Source organism: Ascaphus truei, chromosome 2 (genome assembly GCF_040206685.1).
Source record: "Ascaphus truei isolate aAscTru1 chromosome 2, aAscTru1.hap1, whole genome shotgun sequence".
Classification (NCBI taxonomy): domain Eukaryota; kingdom Metazoa; phylum Chordata; class Amphibia; order Anura; family Ascaphidae; genus Ascaphus; species Ascaphus truei.
The window spans coordinates 138,218,059-138,235,280 of NC_134484.1; the positions used below are offsets into that span (position 1 = coordinate 138,218,059).

The 17,222-nt window shown below is 43.9% G+C and overlaps 1 protein-coding gene across 2 annotated transcripts; it reads left to right on the forward strand.

The window, feature by feature from the left end:
* Positions 1-602: 602 nt before the first annotated feature.
* Positions 603-15,779, forward strand: LOC142486875 (myosin regulatory light polypeptide 9). 2 transcript variants are annotated; one of them, XM_075585282.1, is made up of 4 exons: positions 603-740; positions 12,947-13,147; positions 13,767-13,928; positions 15,274-15,779. In XM_075585282.1, the coding sequence occupies exons 2-4, from the start codon at positions 12,964-12,966 to the stop codon at positions 15,444-15,446; spliced, it is 519 nt and encodes a 172-aa protein (XP_075441397.1). In that variant the 5' UTR covers positions 603-740; positions 12,947-12,963; the 3' UTR covers positions 15,447-15,779. The 2 variants fall into 2 exon arrangements, with proteins under 2 accessions (XP_075441397.1, XP_075441398.1); XM_075585283.1 differs by lacking the exon at positions 603-740 and adding an exon at positions 12,089-12,229.
* The last annotated feature ends 1,443 nt before the right edge of the window (positions 15,780-17,222 follow it).

Here is a 17,222-nt window from a genome sequence, read left to right on the forward strand (position 1 = left end):
AAGGAAAAGACAGAACTGTCAGCAACATGGACCTTTCAATAACACAAGGTGTGCAACACACAGAGGCGTGGGGGAGGCTCTTCAGGGAATGAAATACATTCAGGACTGCAAACAATCCCATTGGAATTCTAGGGTAGCGCCCTCCTCCCCTCCCCGCGCAAACACAGGTCTGTGGACAACACGTCAGTGGCACTGTCTGCAATCTTCAGTGCGTTCCACCCCCTCCGGCGCGGGCACGCACTCGGACCGTGCTCGCGCAGGCAGTCCATCCCAGCGCGAGGCCACTGTTGCTTCCATACAAGGGCATGCGTCAGCCAGAGACGCGTTACGTCACAACCCCAAGAATGCGGCCCTGCCCTCCGCGTGTCCGAAACCAACTCTGGTGAGGTCGGAGGGGGGGGGATAATCAACGGCCGTACAACCTTCCCTGCTCTTTGCACACATGACCGGAGCTCCGCCTCACGCTGTGATACATAACTCATTACCATGCTCGGGAGACTGCTCAACTTATGTGGACCACTTTCCTTCTTCATCGAACCCCTGTTGAATCTGTTCGGATTCCCCACTCTGCTGTAGATGGTCCCGTCCGCTTCCTGCAGCGAGTAACGCGGAAGTGAGTGTATGTGGGCGTGGCTGTGTGTGGGGTGTTGGCTGGTGGAATTGGTGTCACAGTATAACATCGCCTGTGTGTGTGTAGAGAGCTGCCTCGCGCATCCGAACCCGTCTCTTGTGAACTTGCGGTGAGTAACAGCCTCGCGGACAGTACATGTCACTGTGCCAGCCAGCCCAGTGTCTGACACCAGGGGTTGTTGTGATCTTTATCATGTGGTCAGTGGAGCACCCCATCTCCTTCATATTAAAGGTGCGGTCAGTTTGCGCTGCTGCATTACTCACACCTTGTGTATGGGAGTGACGTCTGGTCACCTGTGGGGTCAGTGGTCTTGTACCTTGGTGTGTTGTAAATGAAGTGACTCTAGTTTGCGATGTCTTGCCTCACTCTGCATGTTACACCTGCACCTCCCCGGAGTCTCTGGTTCATAGAGCTTTATTACAGCTAATTCCCGCAGTCATGTCTCAGCCCCGTGTTGGAGAGTTGTACAAACTCATTGCTTTGCCACTTTCATCCTGATAACACACGTCAGTGGGAAATCCTCCTCCGTGTTGTTCCTTCTTTGTTTGTAGGGTTATTGATGTAAATGTTGTGCCGTCATACACACAAAGTTGCATTCAGTGTCTAATTCCATCCGGTTTGTGAAACCATTCAAGTTTTTGAGAACTAGAGCTGTGAAAACATATTTTCTCATGGGCCTCAAAGATGGCCACTATCGTCATTAATTGCCACCTAAGCCCTGATCACTGCAGATTTGTATCTGCTGCTGCTACAACCTTTCCAGATTTATGCTCCTTGTTTGTAACAAAAGTGATATGTAGTGTATATTTTGTGATGAGGGTTTATAGTTTGATTTTTGGGCCTAAATATGCAAGTGTTTTTAAACACCTACATTATTACACAAACCTTAAAAATGACTTTTTTTTTTTGCATGTCAAATGCATAACCGAACTAATGTTTAGCGTGTGTGTAATAAACACATTATATTAATTGTGTGCGTGTAAGGACATAATCTTAAAATGGCACTTCTAAATAATATCATTAATATTGGGACGATTTGGGGGAAGGTTGTATCAGATGCTGACGTCCCTGCCTAAAATGTTTCTCTCTCATTTAGCTCTGATGTTTTTTGTTTTCATAATCTGAAACACCGCACTTAAAATTGTTTCTTTGATTCTCTAGTTCTGGGCTGTGGCAAGCCCAGGCAGGTCCAAGCATTTTTAGTTGAAAAGACAGAGGAGGCGGTGCTTTGTATATTATCAAAGGTAATTCAGGATTTAAGTGCTGCTGATCTTACGGTTAGTTATAAGAAGCTCTGGCGTCATCACCGGCATCGCCCTAAGGAGAAATGCCCGATCCCTGGTTATATTTATATATTGTCTGCCTGCCTAGAGTCAGGTTACACCCTGCTTTTTGTCTGGGGGTTGGCCTGTCATAATTGAGCAGTGGCTTTTCTAGCTCTGTAAACGCTAGGTTATTGCAGAATTACATGTAGATGAGCTAGGCCTTTACACCCCACTCACTTTTTGCTGCCTTGTTTTTAGTTACAAATGAAGTCTGGCGCTCGAGCAGATCCTAAAGCCTCAACTCCTAAGTGGGAAGACGGTATCGAACTAGAAACGGGAGGCAGGCCTGTAATGTGGCCATCCCCATTCTCTGTATTGTAAGTCAGGGAAGTGGTGGGTTGCTCAGTCATTCTCCCATAACGATAACACCCTACACAAGAACCAGTGTATCAAATATTGTTCTAGTCTACTCCAATGTGCCCCCAGGCTTTAAATGAAAGATTAAGGAAATCAGATCCCTCTTTTATCATATGTACTACTTCACCTCTAGGAGATGCAATTTTATGAAATATAAACATACTTTTGGTTTAACCTATTTTCCATTGCCTAATTTAAATGAAGATTGATATTAGGACTGAATAGGGAGTCTGATAACTATTTTATTTATAAAATGTTTTACCAGTAAGTAATTATATTGGGTTACCTCTTGTTTTCAAGTATGTCCTGGGCATAGAGTTAAGATGACAAATAATACATAGTTACATAAGTGAACAGGGTATGTACATTATATACAAGACATTACATGCACAGTTAAAGATAATCTGTATTATAGGCGTATGTAACAGTTACAGACCAGATTAAAATGTGAGACAGCTTTAGTTTTGAAAGAACATAGACTGGTGGTGGCTGTGACTCTCCGGGAGATTGTTCCAGTTTTGGGGTGCACAGTAAGGCTAAGGCCCCGCTCCCAGAGTCAGCGCACCCGCAGTGCTGACAGGCGGTGCGCTGAGATACACAGACCGCGATATGCGGTCTGTAGGGAGCGGGTGGTGGGCGGTTTGACAGGGAGGGGTGGCTTGAGCGGAGGGACCCGCTACTCTCCCCCCCCCCCCCCTCCCTCCACGGACTCGGGCTGGAGCTGGAAAGTAAGTTTAAACACACACGCAGGCACTCATTCATGCACACACACACACAGGCAGGCAGGCACTCACACACTCATACACACACACAGACAGACAGACAGACAGACAGAGGCAGGCACTCACGCACTCGGGCATACACATACACACACAGACAGGCACGCACGCACTCAGACACACACACAGACAGGCACACACACACAGAAAGGCACTCACCTGCTTTCACTCCACACTCCTCCCCGCTCCCCGAAGCCTCTCCTCCTCCCGAAGCCTCCCCTCCCCATTGGCTCACAGCCACACACGTCACGCGTCGAAGCTAGGAAACACCATTCTGTGGTGTCTCCAGCGGCTGACGCGCTACAGCGTGTAGTCAGCTGTGCAGCCAGTGGGGACCGGGACCAGCTCGCGAGGATTCCCCTGCTGGTGGGGAACTCGCTACATTGCCGCCCGCGCCACCGAGCGCAGCGGGACCGAGGCCTAAGAGGAGGAGCAGCCGGATACTTTCCTGAATCCTAGGACCATGAACAGTCTTTTGGAGTCAGATCTCAGATAAGTGCTGCATGTGGTAGGGGGAGGAGCTTGTTCAGGTAGGCCAGAAAGTATTTGAAGGAAAGATGAACTTTGCGCCTAGACTCAAGTGATGACCAATCTAGTTCTTTGAGCATTTTGCAGTGATGTGTATTGTAGTTGCATTGGAGAACAAAATGGCATATTGAGTTGTAGAGGATATAAAGTTTGCTAAGGTGGGTTTGAGGTGCCGAGCAGTATACTATGTCCCCATAGTCAATAATTGGTATTACTATCTGGTGTGCGATACGCTTTCTGACCAGCAGACTTAAGGAGGCTTTGTTCCTATAAGTATACCTAGTTTGGCATAGGTTTTGGATGTTGGGGTGTCAATGTGCAACCCAAATGTTTAAGTGGGAGTCAAACCAAATGCCCAGGTATTTAAAACTAGTAACAGGAGTTAGGGTGGTATTAGCGTTGGTTCTGATCTGCAGCTCAGTCATTAAAAGCTTTAAAAATTTAGCCTTGGCCCCAAATACCATTGTTAGGCCTCGGTCCCGCTGCGCTCGTTGGCGCGGGCGGCGGGTCGCGAGTTCCCCACCAGCAGGGGAATCCTCGCGAGCCGGTCCCACCTGGCTGCACAGCTGACTACACGCTGTAGCGCGTCAGCCGCTGGAGACACCAGAGAATGGTGTTTCCTAGCGTTGACGCGTGACGTGTGTGGCTGTGAGCCAATGGGGAGGGGAGGCTTCGGGAGGAGGAGAGGCTTCGGGGAGCGGGGAGGAGTGTGGAGTGAAAGCAGGTGAGTGCCTTTCTCTGTGTGTGTGTCTGAGTGCGTGCCTGTCTGTGTGTGTATGTGTCTGAGTGCGTGAGTGCCTGTCTGTGTGTGCCCGAGTGCCTGCCTCTGTCTGTCTGTCTGTCTGTCTGTCTGTGTGTGTGTGTGTGTGTGTGTGTGTGTGTGTGTGTGTGTGTGTGTGTGTGTGTGTGTGTGTGTGTGTGTGTGTGTGTGCGCGCGCGCGCATGAATGAGTGCCTGCGTGTGTGTGTTTAAACTTACCTTCGAGCTCCAGCCCGAGTCCGTGGAGGGAGGGGGGGGAGAGTAGCGGGTCCCTCCGCTCAAGCCACGCCCCCCCTCCCTGTCAAACCGCCCACCTCCCGATCAAACCTCCCACCTCCGGCTCCCGCTCCCTACAGACCGCAGATCGCGGTCTGTGTATCTCAGCGCACCGCCTGTCAGCAGCGCAGGTGCGCTGACTCTGGGAGCGGGGCCTTAGGCCTCGGTCCCGCTGCGCTCGTTGGCGCGGGCGGCGGGTCGCGAGTTCCCCACCAGCAGGGGAATCCTCGCGAGCCGGTCCCGGTCCCCACTGGCTGCACAGCTGATTACACGCTGTAGCGCGTCAGCCGCTGGAGACACCAGAGAATGGTGTTTTCTAGCTTTGACGCGTGACGTGTGTGGCTGTGAGCCAATGGGGAGGGGAGGCTTCGGGAGGAGGAGAGGCTTCGGGAGGAGGAGAGGCTTCGGGGAGCGGGGAGGAGTGTGGAGGGACAGCAGGTGAGTGCCTTTCTCTGTGTGTGTGTCTGAGTGCGTGCGTGCCTATCTGTGTGTGTATGTGTGTGCCCGAGTGCGTGAGTGCCTGCCTCTGTCTGTGTGTGTGTGTGTGTGTGTGTGTATGAGTGCCTGCCTGTGTGTGCGCGCGTGTGTGTGTATGAGTGCCTGCCTGTGTGTGTGTGTGCGCGTGTGTGTGTATGAATGAGTGCCTGCGTGTGTGTGTTTAAACTTACCTTCCAGCTCCAGCCCGAGTCCGTGGAGGGAGAGTAGCGGGTCCCTCCGCTCAAGCCACGCCCCCCTCCCTGTCAAACCGCCCACCTCCCGCCCACCTCCCGATCAAACCTCCCACCTCCCGCTCCGGCTCCCGCTCCCTACAGACCGCAGATCGCGGTCTGTGTATCTCAGCGCACCGCCTGTCAGCAGCGCAGGTGCGCTGACTCTGGGAGCGGGGCCTTAGCCTTAGCCTAAGTCTTGTCAGTGTTTAAAAAAAAAAAAAAAAAAAACGGTTTGTATTCGGAAATACAATCTTCAAGTCTCAAAGCCAGATTGAAGTATGTGTTCAAGGTTAGAGAGGTTAGGGCTGTGTGCACATAAGATTGTCATCTGCATACATGTATATTGAGGATATGAAGATAATTAATGAACATTGAGAAGAGTAGGGGTCCCAGAACAGAGCCTTGCGTTTCCTACCCAAGTGGTTGGAGTTAGAGCCTGAGATGGATGCATGTTGGGATCTACCTGATAGGTAGAACTGAAACCAGTTTAAAGCATGCTTCCCTATTTCAGAGCACTAGAATTTTTTAAGCAAGATAACATGGTCAACAGTATCAAAAGCCTTTGCAAAATCTAGGAATATTGCACCAGTGAGTTGTTCCATTCTACACTGGATTTCATTGCAAACTTTTAGGAGGATAGTTACCGTGGAGTGTTTGGGGCGAAAGCCAGATTGGAATTGGCTAGGGAAATTTGTCTTGGTATAGTAATTGCTTAATTTGGAGTGAACACATTTTTTCCATGACTTTGGATAGTATTGGGAGAAGAGATATTGGCCTGTAGTTTGAAACCGTGTTTTTGTCCCCTCTTTTGAAGATTGGGACAACTCTGGCAGTTTTCCAGGTGTTAGGGATATGGCCTTGTGACAGAATATTAAGTTGATTAGGGAAGCAAGCGGTTTGGCAATGGCTTGGGCACCCAGTCTTAAGAACTAAGGCCCGTAATATAGTGCGTGCGCTCAGCACTTATAATTGCCTGTAGTGAGCATTGAGCCGGACAGATTGGAGAAAAAACTCTGAATAGTGTCTCTTCGCCGCTTGACGTCACACTCTTTATCATTGTAGTATCATGAAGTAATCATTGAATGCATTTGCAATGTCAGTGGGATTTGTCCGTTTAATACCCTCCGTGATATTACTTGGTGGTTAATGGCTAGAAGGCTGGTATATATTGTGAATAACCTTCCAGAAGTTAGCTGGGTTTGATTCTGGAGGAGATTGTCAGAGTAATATTGTGCTTTTGCATGTCTTGTTTGCCTTGTGCACATATTCTGCAGGCATCTGTAGTTAAGATCCTTGGTAGTGCCAGTTACTTTTTAGCTTTTCCACAAGGCTTTCCTGAAATGGTAGAGTGCTGTCAGGTCAGTTGTAGTTCAAGGAAGGTGAGCCCCGTACTCTTATTCTTTTTAGTGGAGCATGGGTATCACAGTTTTAATAACGCAGATTGGAAATAGTCGAGTGCGGAATTGGGGTTGGCAATTAAGTAGATTCTGTGCCAATGACACTGAGCTTGAAGCAGGGGAACCTGGTTCAACTCCCGGTGTCTGCTCCTTGTGATCTTTAGCAAGTCACTTTACCTCCCTGTGCCTCAGACACTAAAACATAGATTATAAACTCATCTGGGCAGGGACTGTCTTTAACAAATCCTAAGGCTGCAAGATTTGACCTCTGTGACGTTGTCATTGATGCTCAGTAATAATTCTATTCTGTGATGACATTGGCTACAGAAATCATTCATCCATTGAGTAAAGTTTTATTTCTGTAAACCAGCCGTTATGGAAGATGTGACACGGAAGTATACACAGCAGATCCACGTCATTTTACAGGATCTTCTCAGCAGCAAAAGCACTATGCCTGAGTTTCTATAATTTCTACAGTTTTAACTCCTTTTCAGTCAATCGGTTCAATGTGCAGAAGCAAGTTTGTAAGTCACTTACTAATTTATTAATGCTGCTATACTTTATTTTTCTTATGGGAAAACAAAGACATTGTGGTCTTCTAAAAGCGGGGCAATAAATGTCTTAAATATTGGAAAAATGTAACTACTAAAGGAAACAAACAGGAAACGTGTAGCATATGTATCAGCCATTACATTCTTAATTTAAAAAAAGTCAACTACTATGAAATTATTATTATTATTATTATTATTATTATTAAATGGGATTATTGTAACCCTGCTTTTAGCCAGGCATCTCCTAAACATGGAACAGCATGTTTCTGACATTGGGCACAAGGATGATTCATTAAACTTTGATAGTGCCGATCAGGGCAACAGGAGTTGCCGTGCAAAAGTAACCTGATCGGCATTATTGCAGTTTACTAAAGAACCCCAATTGTTTCTCAAGCCAAACGAGAAGTAGGTGATTGGTTTTCAGACGTTCTTTTTCTGAGGTTTGGTGCGTGGAGCTATAGGACGCAATATTGTGATTAACCCTGCTTGTGACGATAAACGCTCCAACAAATGGCAATAGTTCATATCTAATATTGTATTTATTATTGCTATTCTTGGAGATGGGGTTTTGAACCTAAATTGGCAATAGTTGAACTTTAAACTATTAAACGTCAAATGCTTTGTCTGTTAAATTGCAACATCAATTCATGCTATTAAGACTATACTTTTGAGAAAACAGATCCATTGTAACAAAAAACAGATTGTACAAGCCCCACCACAGCTGGGAAACATTAATGTTGCAATCCCTAGTTTGTTGCTATCTGTAGGAATGTGCTCTTATCCTGTGCCCAAAGGACATGAGAACAGGAGGTTGTGAGAAAATAGAAGGATGGGACATGGAAGCCTTGAAAATCTGCAGCACTAAGCCTTTTACTGCCAAACCGGGTATAAAATGAGGTTATGGTGGTGTTTAGAGCTGATTATGCTGCAATATGTGTGCATATGTTGTAATCCATATCTACTCTGGCATTTTAGTTCAAATTTGTTGGGTTTAAATTGGGTTTATTTGTTTTTCAGAAATCCAATTTTCATCAGGGACTGTCCCTTATATTTGTTTTCTGACCTGTTACCAAGACACAGGGTTAATTCTGTATACACATTCAATGGTGGTTTATTTTTATTTTTTTGTCAAGGCAATGATGGGTTTAAAGAACCAATCCTGACTCTCTTTTTTTTTTTTCTTCACATGATTCTCCAGAGGGGGAAACCGTTCACGATTACTGCGAGCCAATAGAATGCCACCGAATCATCCATTGCAGCTTCCTATTGGATGCTGATTTCAATGAAATGTCGTAATTTCACCAGTTCCAAACCTGTTAGACACTTGTGTGTGTGTGTATATATCTATAATCTGTCAACTTTCTGTGGGACTGCTGCTTTAAATTCTAAAAGTGTGAAGGTTTAGTAAACATATGTTCTTGGATCTAACCATTTACTTTTGGCTTCTGCAGTGGTGGATAAAATTAGCTAGACTTGGCTTTCCTCTTCACTGCAGAAAAGACTAATCTGAATTGGTAGTTGTTCGCTGATAACTGAAGAGAGAAATCACTCCATTCGGATATACATAAGTGCAGCACACCCTCAATCCCCCTTTTAACCTTTTTGTTTCTATAAAAACTAAACCCCAAATTCTGTGGGGTTTTTTTTTTGTTTGTTTATCTTTACCTATGGGTTTGTATTTTCCCATTAGGCAACCAAACCATTATTTCTCATGAAAAGAAACAATATATATAAACCATATACACAAATATGTCTACCATAAAGAAAAGAGACTTCCTCTCCTCAGAATGGAAATATTGACAGATTTAAAAAAAAAAAGTGCCTTTAAAATCTGGTATAATGTATTGCACCTTTAACAGTTTAAATTACTTAATAGCAACTTTATGAATTCATATCTATAAAAAAAAAGTAGCACATTGATAGAGCTACATCAAAAACAGCACGTCCCCCATACCACTCCATCCACTAGATCAGGGTTGCGCAAACTTTTCCCCGTGCGCTCCCCTGCCTGCTCTCCTCGGTGCCTCGCGCTCCCCCCGCATGGCTTCAGTGTCAAATAACGCATGGGGTCATGTGATTTCACATTGCCACGTTACCCCACGGCGTCATTTAACGCTGGGTTACCATGGTGGCACGTCGCTGGAAAGGAAAGCAAGTGTTTATAAAGCCTGTGCTGTCCCCCGGCATTTAATTTAAATGCCTGGGGGGGAGAGCGTGTTACCTCTAATTGCCCCCCCCCCCCCCCCCCAGTTTGCGCACTGCTGCATTAGATGTTAAAGACGTCATACGCAGCTCCAATCCCCAGCTTGGGTGCCGCAGCAGGCCCCGGTGTAGTTTTTAAGGACACAAACAGCAGCCAGCCCCCGATCGGGTTGGAGGGGCTACATAGCACCAGCTACTGAGATACAGGCGTTTAACATCTAGTGGATGGAGTGGTGTGGGGATGTGCAGTTTTTGATGTAGCTCATTCAAACAATGTAAGTGCTACACTTTTTTATTATTATTATTATTATTATTATAGACTTGTAGACATAAAGTTGCTATTAAGTAATTGCTTTTTGTTTTTTCTTGCGCTTCTCTTTTGTGTTTTATGTACTTTATTGACCCTGGTGGATCACAGCAGTGAATGGGAGCAGCAGAAGCAACCTTCACTGGGATTTCCAGGGGAATCCCTATAGGCGCAGTCTCGCTTGCATTTTTACCTTTAACAGGTTATATGTATTTTCCAAAGTAGGTGCTGTTATACAAGAACGTGTTCCTCCACATTTTTCTGATCATGTCACAATATCCTGGGCTTGGACATTGCAAACAAGCTAACAAATGACGCCTACCATAAAATATACCCCAGGGCAGTAAATGTGTGAAGGTCTTACAAAGGGCCAACCTGAATAGTGATGTGCTTAACTGATGCCTTAAACATCACAATGACACTTTTGTAAGCTTGTTTACATTTTCAGTATTTATCCTTAAAATGCCTGTAAACCATTTGCTGCATGTAGTATATAGTGGCGTGCATAAATCTGATTAATTGCATCGTTGGGTGGAGGAAACAAAATACTTTTCCTTTTCTTATTTAAGGTGATGAACACTTATTTTTTAAAAAACATTTCCGTTCTATTTCATTGCTGTCGATTCACTGTTTGGTCTTTTAGTTCCACCTAGCCAGTGTGTAAAAAGACTACTGTACAGGATTCCATAACCCAATAGGTGCCCTTCTACGTCCTGGGGTCTGCACTCCAGGGTCCCCATAAAGTAGTAGCTATGTTGGTGTTCCTGCTCTGTGCTTCTGTCCATCGATCAGTAAGTGAAACAGGACTGTTATCAGTAACTGAGCGATCACATGAGGGGGCCATGGCACTCCAAGGGTTAACAGCGGAAAGTCCTCCTTGGGACGGAAATGAATGACTGACGGTGACTAAGGTTAAATGTAGCAAACCGATTTCTTCATTAGGCCGCGCTTGGAACGACGATGACGCGTCGTCGCCCGAAAACAAATGCATTGTTGCCGTTGCGTGCGCTTATAGTAAGCGCGACACAATTTTTGGAAGACGGGAATATTTGATTTTTCAGAGGCTTGTCGCCTCATGTGACAGCCCCTGAACCAATTAATGGCCTGGTCGCCTGCGCTGCCGCCGCAAAGCAAAATACAACTTTCGCTAGCGGTGCTGTCGCGGGCACTATACGCGCGGCCTTATGATGACATCTTTAGTCACTGATTAACATAGTTGGCAGCAAAAAAAAAGTTATTCAGAAGCTTACAGTGAATGGCAGGGTTTTAAAGTGCAGATCAAGTAATATTCTACATGTGGTGTGTTTTTTTTTTTTTTTTTTTTACTGTTCTGTACTATGAGAAAATACTTGTAGCATTTTTATTAAAAAAAAACCCTCTAATGTATTATGTAACAAACGTTTGTAAATGGTTGCTATAGAAACAAACAAACAACAAAGTTGCATCCGCTTCCTCGTCTGAAAGGCTCTGGCATGCACCTTTTCTAGCCTTGCCCTCTAGCAGTGCACTAATTGTATTTAGTGACTGCCTGGTCACATGATCTTCCACACACCTTTGTATCTTTGGTCCTCTTCTGCTGCACTGACAGCCACTTGGTGCAGAGGTGCGCAAACTTTTCAGTCTTTGCCCGCGCCCACCTCTTGTCCGGCCGCCTGTCGTGACGCTGTGTGACCCCTGCTGTGTTGCCATGGCGACACGTCGCCAGAAGCCGCCAGAAATCAGGTAAAGGAACTTAGAGGCCTCCTGTGTGCTCCCCAGCATTTAATTTAAATGCTTTGGAGAAGTGCACGGTGCCTCTGAACCCCCGAGCCAAATCTTTGCCGATCGATCGGCAACTTACTTATTGTGAATTGTATAGATGCACATATTAAAGTGTAGGGGGAGAGGGAAACAAAGACATCTTAAAGCAACCATCAGTCAAAGCTGCCAATGTCAGAACTTCCGTGGTAGAGACTACTCAAAAGTTGCTTCAATGGTAGAGATTAGGAAAAGGTTTTATAACTCAACCTTTTTGTGCAACTTTTGAATTTCTAACAAACCGTGGATATTGTAGATTTCTAGATACTCGTTGTTCTTTATACTGCCCATAACTAGTGAAACTGCTAACCCTATGGCAGCTGGTACACCAGCCTTATACGGCAGGGCACTTTGACTATATGACTGCTCTGTCTATGTTGCGTAGTATGACAGAACCTTTAATATGCGGCATAGTTTCCTGGACGGTGTTCTGGTTATATATAGAGCCCAGTTGTCTTTTTGGGGTGTCACGTTCTGTTCAGGGAACTAGAGCCAGATTATGACCATGGTATCACAAAGCCTATTTGTAGATCTGATTTTGTGAACACGGTTTGCAGTTGTCGGCTGGACATCAACGGGTAAAGTCTACATCTCTTTACAGAAGAACAAGGTCTGTCTTTGAATCTGTTTGCGGTTTCTGAAGTTACTTAAAGCTTTTGTCAGTAATAGTACAGTTTGTGGCTTAAGTGTTTTTCTTTAATGTTACCATGGATTTGGAGCACTTTTGTTTAATTTGTATTACTTCACAGAAATAACAACCTACTAACAACATTGTCTTTCTTTCTCATTTACATTCTAGTCTGATATTTATTTTAAAAAATGCACAGATTTTGTTTCTGGTTAAAAAAAATAATAATAATTAGATGTATGTATTGATTTATTGGCTGGAAAGATCGGTGGTTGTGTGAAGACTTATTTCAACAGCTGTTACTGGTAGAACTTGATTGATTTAAATTGTGATGCGGTGAAACTGGAAAAGAGTGCACTTGGAAACCTCCGTTTGCTCAATGGTTCTCGGCTGTAGTGCAACATTGTAGAGCAGTGGTTCCAAACTCCAGTCCTAAAGTACCCCAACAGGTTAGGTTTTAAGGATCTCTGCTTTAGCACAGGTGGCTGTCATTTTGATTGAGCCACCTGGGCTGAGCAGGGATATCCTTAAAACCTGACCTGTTGGGGAGTACTTGAGGACAGGCGTTGGGAACCACTGCTGTAGAGAATCGGGAGGTGGCTCCGGTCGGGTGGTCTAAGAGATCCCTTTGTTAAAAATTTGACAAACTACATAGTTATGTACTGTATATTCATTGTTTTTTCTTTTCTTCTTATGCAGACTAACACACCGCCAAGATGTCGAGCAAAAGAGCCCAAAAGAAGACCACCAAGAAGCGCCCTCAACGGGCCACATCCAATGTGTTCGCCATGTTTGATCAGTCCCAAATCCAGGAGTTCAAGGAGGCCTTCAACATGATCGATCAGAACCGGGACGGCTTTATTGACAAGGAAGACTTGCATGACATGCTTGCCTCCCTTGGTAAGTAACCCATGGATTTGCGTATAGCTCACCAATGCATTGTTCTGTACGCTGAGCTCTATATTAATGAAGGAAAACACTTTGCTTAAACTGAACATTGAGCATTGGGATCTTTAAGTGCCTAAGGAGTTAGAAAATGCTTAATTTTGACATTTACATGTAAAGTGCAAAAAAACTTGTTAACACCCCTCCCCCCACCCCTCGAGTGACTATCTACCTCTGCTGTGACATGTTGGTCCCATATAAATATCCACCTTTAAGACCCACCTTAAGACACACTTGCTTAAAGAAGCATATGCATAGCACTGTGGATATTCTGAACACATAATACATAAAGCTTGGCCCCCTGCAGACGCACTTACCAGAACTCCCTCCTACTGTCTTTGTATGTTCTCCCTACCTACCAATTAGACTGTAAGCTCCTCGGGGCAGGGACTCCGCTTCCTTAATGTTACTTTGATGTCTAAAGCACTTATTCCCATGATCTGTTATTTATATTATCTGTTATTTATTTGATTACCACATGTATTACTACTGTGAAGCGCTATGTACATTAATGGTGCTATATAAATAAAGACATACGATAAATAAATGATGCAATCTTAATTTTATTTTTTAGGCAAGAATCCCACAGACGAGTACCTGGAAGCCATGATGAATGAAGCGCCAGGCCCCATTAACTTTACAATGTTCCTCACCATGTTTGGCGAGAAGCTGAATGGTACAGATCCAGAAGACGTGATCAGAAATGCATTTGCATGCTTTGATGAAGAAGGAACAGGTAAATGCAGGAAACCTGAGTGGTCTGTCACTGGGTCTTGAGGCTGTTTCTTACCTGTTATATATTGTTATATATAGATCACTGCTTGTGGCTTGGTAGCAAGGTTTGATGAAAGATATACACACACTTGTAAAAAAACAAACACAATAATGGACATCATGTTGCAATAATCCCCCAGAAGCCTAATGAGTTTAAATCTCATAACGGTAGTATCTTGCCCCCCTACACATGAGCATGCTTTTTTAGTTTTAAAAAGTTTTGTTTTCTTAATCTCCCCGGTGTCTAAGGTTAATCTTTGCACTGCAAAGGGCTCTAGCGCGAGCTTCATTTTAACATTCTGATTCATACACTTTAGATTTCGAATACATATATCCAGTGGTCGACAAATCACCAAAAAATCTACTCGCCGAACAAAAAAAATCTACTCGCCACCTAGTACCAAACGTGTGCTGCTTGGGCCAATAGGAGCTCGCCACAATGTTAAATCCACTCGCCCGGGGCGAGCAAATGTATAGGTTTGTCGAACACTGCATATATCTCCTGAACAACTCATCCCATTGTGTAAATATAAAAATGATTGGGGAAGGGCAAGATGCGATCTCTTAAACACACAAAGTTGTCAATCGGCATGGACGGCTGCATTAATATTATACCTTATGGGGTAAATTTATTTCAGATGTGCTATTTCATGTAGCAACGTACAGTAGAATCTACCATGTGAAATTTCATTTATAAAAATGTTTTACCGGGAAATAATACATTGTTTCCTCGTTTTCAAGTATGTCCTGGACACAGAGTTATGATGGCAAGACATGGTTACATTAAATGAACAGAGGGTTTTTACATTATATTTAAAGACATTTCATGAACCGCTAGAGCTAATATATGAATAGACTTTAGTTACTACACTTTTGTTTTCTCCCATTAATGACAAAAAAGAATGTTTTTAATGTGAATATAAAATTGGGAAGGAGGGAAACAAATCAAATTGTCGTAATATATTTGTTTGGGGTATGTTCCATCTTAATTAGATTGTAAAGTGTATCGGGCAGTGACCCCTTCTGTCTGTCCACTACATTTGCAGGAAGCAGGGTACCCATAGGTTAATGATGTATTAACTTTCACTTGAGCTACAATGTACCCACTTCTCACTATATTGAATAGGAGGAATCGTTTTCATGTCTGTCCCGTGTACCCTTCATTCCACAAAGCAGCCTGTGTTAATACTATTTTTTAAATACTAGCCTTTTACTGGTAAATGGTAAATCTTTCATTACACTAGAGTACAGATCCTGACATTAACTGTGGTAGACCTTAACTGTCTTACTGTTCCGTGGGCTTACAGGGTCTATCCAGGAGGAGTACCTGAGAGAACTGCTCACCACCATGGGTGACAGATTTACCGATGATGAAGTGGACGAGCTTTTCCGAGAGGCACCAATCGACAAGAGAGGAAATTTCAATTACATAGAGTTTACACGCATCCTGAAACACGGAGCGAAAGACAAGGATGACTAAACCTGCATTCCAGACTGAAGAAGAAATCCTCTCGCTTTCTGCCCTGAGTTTCTTCTCCCGATGGGACTCATTGCATGCATTTAGCCCTCTAGATCTTGCCTTTCCTCTGTATTTATGGATTTATTCCAGGCCATTATGGCACACACGCACACCTATGTAACCAAACTGGAAACAGGAGATGTAACTGTAACATGTAGTGAAGTATCTACAATATTTGCACAGCAGAGAAACAGAAATTCTGGTGTTTTTTTGTTTTTTTTTACTCAAGCTGGATTTTTTGCAATTTTGTAATAAAAAAAACCCCATTGGAAATAAAGGACTATCAATCAAAAATGTATCACAATGTGGTCTGGCAAAGTGGAAAACGTACTACTCCTATAATAGTAAGAAGTCTCATGCCTACAACATTTCTAGACTTTCATTGATGGGGCTACACTAGACAGCAGGGCCGCCTTAAGGGGGGAAATTGGATTGCTGCCTTAATGGGGGAGTGTTTGTCGAATAGGTTTTACCTCTACTGGTATCCCACTTTGTTAATTGCAGATATCCAATAAAGGTTATGACTGGGGGGGAAAGGAGGCCTACACCTGTGTCAACTGGTTGAATGCAGAGACATTTGTTAATAAGGGGTAATTAAACCCAAACCAAGTGTCAGCTGGCCATGTTTACAAATTAATTTTACAAATATACATGTAGGTGTCTGTTTCATTTTTTTTTATTTGGGAGGGGGGTGGAGGGGTTTGATTTAAAAGAACAATCACCCAGAGTTAACTGTAAACATATCCCTGCCTCTGGTCCAAGAGGGACTGCACTTTTAAGCTGGATTGTATGAAGTAGAGGACATTTGTGGAAACAGATATTTGAAGCGTGATAGTAATAGACTGCTTGTTTAGAAAGGATAATCCTATTAACTCCAATACATGACGCAGCCCAAATATGTATTTTATTGCATTCATTTTTTTTCCCTCTCTAAACGTTGAGGATGTTATGTATGCTTTACATAATCTTTCTTCTAAAACCATTGGTGTTTATTTGTGGTTAAAGCCTTACCTGATTAAATGAGTCCATATATTGACAACAAGGTGCTTTTACTTGTAAGCTGTAACTGTTGACACACAGGCCAGCAAAGCTCTGCAATGTGTGGCATTCATTCTTGAAACTGAAGTGTGTGCTGTTCCGTAGCAAAATATTGGTCAGTGGTTCTTGCTAGGTTATAGGACTGATTATGTGATAAACCTCTAGGAAGTATAGCAGTGAAGACTTCTCCAGCTGGGAGGTGGAAACCACATATCTATATACCTTTTATAACTATATGAAGTATGGGTGCCACCCCGGCTGAAGTTGTGGTATAGTGATTTAAAGCTGCAGTTCAGTCTTGTTTTTTTTAATTTATTTTTTACTTCAATAGTTTCATGTGGGCAATCTCTAATTACCTAAAGAACTGTATAGCTGCCAGTCAATTCGTTCTCCATGTATTGATCGGCAAAATTTGGCAAGATCTTTAGAGATGGCATGTGTTTTTCTTCTGCTTCTGTCACTCAGTGGAAGCTCATGAATATTCATGAGCACTCCTGCACTGACATGTGCTAGAGGGAGGGCAGGGCTGACAAAGGGGTGTGCCAGGGCTTGTGACGGGTCATGAAGGGGCAGTGCCTTAGCAAATGGCTGTTAAAATAGAATACAAGAAAATTGGTCTTTCAAAGTTGTTTTTTTTTTTTAAACAGAAAATGCTAAAAGTATTTTTTCTTCCTACAGAACTGATTTATTAAAAAAACC

Coding starts and splice junctions, on each gene's coding strand:
- LOC142486875 (XM_075585282.1), top strand. CDS start 12,964: ATGTCGAGCAAAAGAGCCCAAAAGAAGACCACCAAGAAGCGCCCTCAA. Junction 13,148..13,766: donor TGACATGCTTGCCTCCCTTG/GTAAGTAACCCA, acceptor TTTATTTTTTAG/GCAAGAATCCCACAGACGAG. Junction 13,929..15,273: donor CTTTGATGAAGAAGGAACAG/GTAAATGCAGGA, acceptor GTGGGCTTACAG/GGTCTATCCAGGAGGAGTAC.